The sequence below is a fragment of the Vipera berus genome (genome assembly GCF_964194415.1).
Source record: "Vipera berus genome assembly, chromosome: 5".
NCBI classification, from domain to species: domain Eukaryota; kingdom Metazoa; phylum Chordata; class Lepidosauria; order Squamata; family Viperidae; genus Vipera; species Vipera berus.
The window spans coordinates 89,954,946-89,964,573 of NC_138207.1; the positions used below are offsets into that span (position 1 = coordinate 89,954,946).

The 9,628-nt window shown below is 38.0% G+C and overlaps 1 protein-coding gene across 1 annotated transcript in view; it reads right to left on the minus strand.

The window, feature by feature from the left end:
- Positions 1-8,880, minus strand: part of PKD2L1 (polycystin 2 like 1, transient receptor potential cation channel) — a gene marked incomplete at both ends in the record, with an annotated part of 41,801 nt that extends 32,921 nt beyond the window's left edge. Inside the window, 2 exons of the mRNA XM_081329689.1 lie at positions 2,736-2,849; positions 8,577-8,880. Of these exons, the coding sequence (XP_081185815.1) occupies positions 2,736-2,849; positions 8,577-8,880 (418 nt within the window). The remainder of the gene's footprint in view (positions 1-2,735; positions 2,850-8,576) is intronic.
- Between the last annotated feature and the right edge of the window lie 748 nt (positions 8,881-9,628).

Consider the following 9,628-nt stretch of genomic DNA (forward strand, 5'->3'; position numbering starts at 1 on the left):
CAAACAAAGACCTCCTGGCAGCAGAAATATGCTTAAGAACAGACTTTCAATAGTGAGGAAATAAACACTGAGAGGTAGGTGTATGGTCAGCATATTAACTACAAAAAACGTCAGTATAACTATAAGGGCCCCAAATTTAAAAAAGGGACCAAGAAGTGACAAAGGAAATTGCTCTCTTTTTAACCTAACATCTGTTCTGGAAGAGAGTTGAAAGAATGGTTAAAGAGAAATTAAGTGAATGCACAGAATAGTTAGCTTTTTAAATGTTGAAAGGAGACGAATAGAAGGAGAGGTGTATAAACTAAAGAAGGATACAAGCCAGTTGCCAGAAATGATGGGAATTGTGTCAGAAAGGCACAGAATGCATTAAGACTTATGACAAATGCCCCAAACAGAAAAAAAAGAAAAAAGAAAAAAAAAGAAAGAGGAGGAGGGACTTTTGATATGCCAGAAACTAAATCAAAGGCAAAGAGACTCTAGTTCTAATGTGAGAAAAATAGTGAATTGATAATGGATGGTGGTGAGAAGGCAGAGAGTCAACTTGTATTTTATATCTGTCTTCTTTCAAAAGGGAAACTAAACCCCTTGTGCCTCTCATTGTTTCACTATTGCAAGAGTGTGCAATTAGGGCCCCTTTGCGATCTGTGGACTTCCAGAATTCTTGAACCAGCATAACAAAAAACAAAGACAAACACTTGTTTATTTAAAAGAATTCAAGTCTCAGTGTATTATAACTTTAAGGGTTGAAAGAACTAGAAGAAGTGATTGCAGGATCACTAGCTTTTATAGCTGATAACCCCTGGAAGACATTTGGAGAAGTCCCAGAAGACTGGGGAAGAAGAAATGTTGTCTTGATCATCAAAAAGGGGAAGGAGGAGGACCTAGGAAACTGTAAACATGTCAGCTTGATGTTTATCTTTGGCAAAGCAGATGCACAGCATATTTGGGAGCATTTGGAGAAGAGTGCAACAAACACCAAAAGCCAGCATAGGATTGTCACAAACAAATAAGGTCTTATTAATCTTATCTCCTCCTTCAATAGAACTATTGGAGTTTAGTAGATTGAGGAAATGCTGAGGAAATACTGTGCCTGGGCCTCCTCAAAGTTTTTGACAGAATGCCTCAGGATATCCTCATCAATAATATGGTGAAATGGGGGCTAGTTGATACAACTGTTAGATGTACTCAGCAAGTACTCATAAATGGTTCCACATCCAACTGAACTGCTTAAATGGAATACCCCAGAACTTTGTATTTTTATTAATAACCTGGATGAAGGATTTTACAGGATATCAGACTTTCACATGACACAAGATTAGGGGAAGTGGCTACAGTTTGGAAAAGAAAGAGATTTCAGAAAAACTAAATGAGTGTGAACAGCAGACCAAATGCTGGAAAATCCCTGCAACTGGGGAGAAAAGAACTGAAGGCACAAGAATAAAATGTGGAAATCTTAAATAGCAGAAGGACATGTGAACAAGATCTGGGTGATCTCGGCAATCCATCAAATGTGAGCCAATAGTATGTTGCAACTGCTAAAAAGGCAAATATTATACAGTATTAGAATGTACTGATAACAGCATAGAGCAGGGGTGTCAAACTCACAACGTCATGTGACGTGTTGCGATGTATCATGACTTTTTTTTCCATTGCTGGCAATGGGGTGGGTGTGATTTTGGTATGACGCATCCGGCTCATGGACCGACGGTTTGATATCCCTGGCTTAGAGTCTAGATTAGAAGCATTTTCCCATTCTCTTCTGCTTTGATAAGATCTCTCTTGGAATAGTGTCAAATACTGGAAAGTGCAACCTCTAAGACAAATTGGAGCAAATTCAAAAGAGGGCCAGCATAATAGTGAGGGGACTGGAAAGTGTGTCCTATGAGAAATGGTTAAAGGAACTCAGTATATTTAGCCTACAGAAGAAAGAATTGAGAATAGATATGATAACAGTATTCGGATATATAATGGTTTGTCGTATCAAGAAGGGTGTGGCTGTTTTCTCTGTCATCCTGGAAGAAAGGACAGGAAGCAAAAGGCTGAAATTTCAGAGTAGTCAATCCAGGTTAGATATTAGGACAAAGCTGTGATACAAGTGAAGTAGTTTATATTTCAAAATGATCGAGTGTTGTATTATTCTGTATTATTGTTTAATGTACAATTACTGTTCTATTGTATACCATAAAAATTATTTTGCTGTGTATCTAAAGTTTAATAGTAATAAAGTTCCACATAATTTCCTATTAAAAGCTTTTGTGCAAAGTCTAAGGACAAAAAAAGATCATGAATTTTCCTTTACCATCCCTCTGGTTGTCATCTTGAATATGTTATTGCCTCCAATGTCCTACACAATCAGGGAAATCACAGGTTGTGTTCAGACAACATGCATTATCAGGTCATTTACAAATCTGGTAGATTCATTTGGCAACATGCTAAGTTTGGTTAGTTTTAACTTATTTCCATGTAGTTTTCTTGGACCATTAAGTATGTGGCTTACCACTGACTTCTTTTGGGGATGTAAAGTGCTGAGAAAAATGATAAATTTGCAGTTTCCTTTAGCTGTGATGCCAGTAAGCAGTAAAATATCAAATAATTTATTTTTGGGGAAAAAATGATCCCATGTGAGCTCAGAAAGCGGTGAAAGAGAAGGGTTTTAAAAAGGATAACCAGGAGAACAATAGAAAGTAGGAAAAACTGGTATCAACACTGAAAAGCAGCAACTACACATAACTCACACAGACAGATGTCCACTAAGAATACGATATAGACCAGAAGTTCACGCAGTGTAGTCTTCACATAGAGCTCTCGGTTCTCACTGGTATTTTCAGTCAAGGTTGTGCCCCAAAGCCCTGTAAAAAATAAGGAAAAATGAACAATATGTGGATTTATTCCAAGTACATCAACTTTTAAGACCAATATCAAAGAGAAATTCAGCTGTCTAAAAAGTGTACTTCTCTGGATTTTGCACTGTAATTCTTCAAAGCAAAATTGTGCTTATAATGTATATATTTTTAAAAAGATGTATACAAAAATAAACACTTTTTGAAAGTAATGTTAAAAATAGTATTTGAATTATTTTCTCTTCCCAAAGGCATATATATGTATTGGGGAAAATGCAAATGAAAAATGCAAATTATAATTACAAATATTTAATTATTTAATTTTCAAACTGATGCAAAACATGAGAGGGATTACCTTGAGAACAGGAAAAATCGGTAATTGAGAGATACTGAAATGGTTATGTGTTTAATAATTTTCCTCTTGGTCACTTCAAAAACTGATGAAATTGCCATCAAGACTTTCAGGAACTGGCCATGTCTCTGGAGCTTACTGTAACAATCTTCCTCTGAATGCTGTGGATTTTACACTTTCAAAAGTAAATAACTTTCAGTCCATTTGGTGAGATATTTTAAAACCATTATCAATTAGCTCCCTCATTTGCTCAAGATATATCCTTATTCCTTCCAACTGTGTTTATTGCTACACCCCAACTATTATTTCCTTATTTATTCCTTTACAGTGAATATTACTAATTTTAAGAAAAAACATGGGAGATTGGCTGGAAAAAGGGTGTAAAATTGGGAAATGCATGTCATCTGATGTCAACACCTGATTGTAAACATAGGGTTTCAATAATTTAAATATGTTTATTCACATACAATGCCCCCCTCACCCTTTTCCAGGAATTGCTGCTACAATGGATAAATTAGGAATTGGCTCTGGCTGTTTTCTGCAGTTATGGATGCAGGAGTAAAAAGGGGTGAGTGGGCAGGTGAGAAGGTATGTAAATGTAACACTCAAAAGGACATTTAGGAGAGGAGTGGAAACATATAAATATTTAAGGGAACTGTGCCTTGCTTTACTTGTTTGATCCTTTACCTTCAGCTTAGGTCTAAATCAATTTCTCTCTTTCATTTTAGTGATGAAGCGTGAATTTTCTTTTGAGTTCAAGAAAAGCTAGTTCCTTTGAAACATTGTTCATTTTACTTTTCTTTCATTGCTCACTGCTAATGAACACCATTAAGGCTTAATAGCTTGCCTCTCTAATGATTTGATGTTACTGCTCTTCTCCTCTAAATCTTCAACCAATGTTGGTGTGAATTCTTACTTGAAAGTGGAGTAAATGTTCTCACATCAATATCCAAAGGGGGTTCTGTTCTTTTCAAACTTAAGGACACTCAGAACCACAGCTTTGTGATAGATGCTCCTCCACACCCTCGATCGATCGATCAAAAGCTCTTGTGATGGAAGAACATAGGCAATTCGTGCCAGGAACAGCTAAAAGCTCTTTGGGGTTCCTGTTCCTGGTTAAAAAAGTTACTCTTTTTTTTAAAGTGCTAGCACTGATTCCAAACTCAACTTTTAATGGAAAATGTATAGTTGATTATAAAAAGTAGCAATCTGATAAGGCAACTTGTTTGAAAATAATTCCTGATTTTTCCCACTTTGGTTTTATGCTTCTCTCTTTCTACACACTTTTTGATCTGTATGAACAGAGAATGTATTGATGGAAGAGAGTTGAAGTTCCTTAACTTCTTAAAGTTATCAAGGTTGAGAAATTATATAGGGTCTGCAGTCTTAAAATTCAGATTTAATTATATGTATGTCTGTGTGTATGTCAGGGACGTGGTGGCTCAGTGGGTTAGGACGCTGAGCTTGTCGATCAGATGGTCGGCAGTTTGGCGGGTCGAATCCCGAGTGCCACGTAACAGAGTGAGCGCCTGTTACTCGTCCCAGCTTCTGCCAACCTAGCAGTTCGAAAGCACGTAAAAATGCAAGTAGATAAATAGGGACCACTCCAGTGGGAAGGTAACAGCGTTCCGTGCGCCTTTGGCGTCTAGTCATGCCGGCCACATGACCACGGAGACGTCCTCGGACAAGCGCTGGCTCTTCGGCTTTGAAACGGAGATGAGCACCGGCCCCTAGAGTCGGAAACGACTAGCACACACGTGCGGGGGAACCTTTACCTTTACCTTTACCTTTATGTCTGTGTGTGTGTATATATATATATATATATATATATATATATATATATATATATATATATATATATATATATATATATATATATATATATATATATATATATATGAGAGAGAGAGAGAGAGAATTTCAATCAGGGATTCAATGGAGAAATTTAAAAAGTCTAGATAGTGGTTGCCCCTTCCACAGATGACCAAGCTCTCCCATTGCTACATGCATTGTCCCTGATTTCAACATTTAGACAAGAGAAAATATGTTCAACACAAGGTTGAATTACTGCTGTTGTAATGATATATATGAATGACTTTGGGAGACAGGAGGGAGAACCACAACTTTGGTGTAAAGCTACCTCAGCCCACTGAAAAAGGGAGAGTATGAGAAGCATTTCAGAAGGGAACCCCGCCCCCCCCAGTTTTCTACATACTATAGTAAAAGGAAAGGAGAAATATTTTTAGACATACAAGATTTTATTAAATAACCTCACAATGAAGACATAGCTAGTACTCCTGGTTGTGCTTCTTGTCTGGATTCCCTAGTGCAGGCCTAATAGTTGTAGACTCATGTTGACAAGACATTTCTGCCTGCCAGCATGGCCACCTCCAGAGAGAGACATTCATTCTACCCAAAAGTCTGAGTTTCTCTACTTTTTTTCTTGCAGAGATAGTAACCATTGTTACAGAAGCTAGGACTCACAACCAATTTTCACATGAACCAGGCAGTTCTACAAATCGTGAGTTGTTATCTGTATCTGAGCAAAACTCACAAATTGAGCACTATGAATGTGGCCTTGAGTTTCTTAAAGAACATAAGCACAGAAACTAATCAACAAACAAATTCCAGACTGCATAGATGTCCAGTTGGTCCAGAGCCATCCAGCATAAATTCACCCAGCATAAAAGAACCAGTTTGGTCTAGTGGTTAAGGAACCAGGCTAGAAACCAAGAGTCTGTGAGTTCTAGTCCCACCCTAGTCATGAAAGCCAGTTGGGTGACCTTGGGCCAGTCCCTTTCTCTTAGCCCAGCTCACACACAGTATTGTTGTTGTGGGGAAAATAGGAAGGAGTATAAGATATGTTTGCCACCTTGTGTTGCTTATTAAAAAATGGTAGGATATAAATAAAATAAATCAAATGCCTGGTTTACCATTTTTATTTGTTAAATTTATATGCTGTCCCTCTCACTGTCAAATGACTCTTATGGTGAAAAAGATGTGATTTTTTTTGAAAGATTCCCTGTCTTTAAGTTAAAAAGATGTGATTCCTAAGGAACCCAAAGTTGCTTTTTCAGGAGGCAACCGGGCTTTCTTTTTTTTCTTTGAAAATGTTTGGTTTCTTATCTAAGAAACCTCTTCAGCTCTGACTGGATGGTGGGGAATGGAAGCATTTATATTCCTTGCAAACAGCTGGACATTTGCATTCTTTTAGAGAGTCATTGAGGCCACTTGGAGGTTTTGTTTTCAAAGAAAAACAAGAAAGTCCAGTTGCCTCCTGAAAAAGCACCTTTGGGACAACCATGATTTGGATGATTGAGAATGTCCAGACATTTAATTATGCACTTTAGGATGAACACCCTTCAAATGGTCCAGGAGTATGAATGGATTTCCAGAAAATATTGCAGACTACTGGAACAGGGCAGAAAATATCCTGCAGCCAGAAGGCTTCTCACACATTTGCACCACTCAGGTGACCCTGATGACACAGAAAACCTCCAAATGGCCCCAAGGACTCTCTAAAAGAATGCAAATGACCAGCTGTCTGCAAGGAATATAAGTCCTGGACTCTCTGTTCAGAAAGAATATAAAACTATTCTTTATGTCTATAAACTACAGATCTTTTAACCTTCTTTCCATCAATTGCTGAAAGCTGGTTTCCTAAATCATCTTTGAAGAAGTGGATCCAGACCTTCCAGTTCTGAGTTCTTTTCATGGGAATTAAGAAATTGCAGGTTCCCAAATGATCTCCATAGCAATCCTTGTATGACAAAATGTTTTTTGCACTCACAATATTGCTAATCAGTCACTGCACTTATTACCTCATTTGGCAATATTTAATTGCACTTAGTTCTGTGACATGGGGTAACTTGCAGTTAAACATCTTTATTCTTCACAGAATATTGTAACCTTGGAAGACACCTTTAGTGGTTTCCACAGAGTTTAGTTTCGCCTAACATTTTCATTAAGGACTTTGGAGAAACAGAGGGGAAAGGAATGCTTATCGAATTTGCAGAGTACATAAAATTGGTGGGTGTAATAAGAATAGTTAATATCCTCCAAACTAGAAACAACATTCAATAATCTTGAGAGTTATCATAAAGGGATGAAAATAGTGCAATGAAATTTAACTGAGAATTGTGTAATCCTTCACTTAGAAAAAGCAAAGCAGAGGGCAATGATTCACTGTAATATTTCTGAAAATGTTATTGATGTTACAGTAAAAAAACCCCAGTAAGGCATTTTTAAAGTATAAACAATCAGGATATGCATTTTTTAGCTAAATACAAGTATGTAGATATACTTAGGCTGCAAAAATCCATTTTTGGTAACATCAATCTAGAATAATTTCTAAATAGTTCCATTCTCTTCTGCATTGGTTAAATTCTACCTTGACTATAGGCGGTTCGAGAAGAATTCCGAGGAAGTGGAATGGGCTTTGAGAAAGAGAAAGGGAACAGCTCCATCCTAGTTACCTTCCTCAGCTGACTCATCCAGTCGGATGGAGGGAAATGTGCCTGGGGGATATTTTGAGATAACCACAAAGCATCTAAAGCACTCTTTGTTGGCAATGGATGCAACAATGAGTGAAAATAATGGCACCCTCAATAGCTTTAGAGATGTTAGTGTCTTTATTTCAGCCAGTTCAAGGATGTCAGCAGCATACTATAGAATATACAAACAAGGTAAGAAGCATAGTTCTTTGAAAAGAAAGCAGGCCAGAGAAAAATCATTTCACTAAACAGAAGCAAAGAGGCAAATCACAGAAACAATGATCTTGACTCCAAATAGGTCAGCAATAGAAAAGGATTGAAATTCTCCATGGATTTCATAAAAATAAATCCAATCAATCTAACTCCCTTCTCATGTTTTGAAAGCCACATCTGAACATTTGCTTCCTTGAGCTACGATAACATTTTACAAATATTGCTACGTTAATTAAGCTAAACATCAAGCATGCTTGATAAAATCTGCTCCAATTATTCTGTGCACAATACTCACATTTGGCACTAGGCTAATTTGCACCTAGGCATAGCTATCCACCTTTTGGAGCTCAGGCAAGTAATGTGGCCCCTGATACCCCCTACTAATTTCAAGGTAAAAGTCTCGCCTTTGAGGCAACCTTTCCAGCTACAAAAAAGAGGGTAGTAACATCTGTAACCAAGGCTCACCAAATAGTTCAAATGTTACTTCCTGTCATTGTGATGATTTTTAAATTTGTAAGTAACACATAGACAGTTAGCAAAGCCAACTTTACTGCACAATAGTAGTAGTCAGTAGTCCCTGCAGAGAAGTTGCATCCTTTCCCCTGCCTCTTGGTGGAGCTATTACAGATGGTTTTATCTTCTCTGTACTTAATCCCACCCACCCACCACCCCAGTTACCTCGGATGCCTTTGAAGACATAGTAGCAGCATCCTGGGGAGGGGGCTTCCTTCTTCCTTTCTTCCTCAGTAGCCTTTCTGTCCTTTGGGTAGGATAAAGAGCCAGTCAATTTTTCAATATTCTCATAGGGATTTTCCAAAATGGATTTTGGATTGTAAATTGCTCTGATTTTCAGGGAGGAGGAGGAAGGGGATCCGTTGTAAACTGGGTTGTCCCATGCTTTCTTCCCCAGAGTTTCCAATTCATGTTCTTCTTGTGCCTGGAAATGGCTCTCAGCTCTGTTACTTAGGTGAGAAGAGCTCATGATGCTGAATCAAGCAATGGTTTCTTGTAGAAGACCCCAAGGTATCAAGCCGTCAGAAGTATTTCATCTGCTTGGCACTTTGCTCCGAGGCCTCTTTTATATTCAGCCACTGGATGACAAATAGAGAGTGGAAGCCATTGTTGGGAGCAGCTGTTAACTTCTATTCTTCAGTGGATCCAGCTACACCCAGGGGTGGAACTCTTTCTCTGCAGATAACAGTCATGAGAACCTGCATGGAGAGAGAATCTGGCTGTTAAAATATTGGTTCTTGTGGCTAAATTCTCAGGGAAATTAGAGGCAGGATGTTCATTGGACACTTTGGGCTGAGACAGTGCTGAGTGACACCTGGCACATCCCCAAACATTACAGGCGCTCAGTTTTAAATAGAGCTGTACCAAGAGAGCATTTGGGATCCATAAATCAAACTTTACATTTGCTTCTTGCAACTAGATTTGGCTGGGCACTTAAGAATCTCTAGATCTAAAATAGCCATTTTTCTCTATGAACTGGTAGCATTTGCTAATTCAAGTAATTTCCTAGTCAGGGTTTTATTATTGCAGTCATGGTGATTATTCAAAAGGCAACATACAAGCCAATGCCAAAGCAAAATGATTGATGGGGGTGGATTTTGTGCTTGGTGCTATGCAAAGGGTATAGTTGAATTGATCAGCCCTGACTCTCTGTCTATCTGAAGATCCTGCATGGCTTTTATAAAGGAGAAAAAAGAGATTCTGATTCTCTAGTTGAC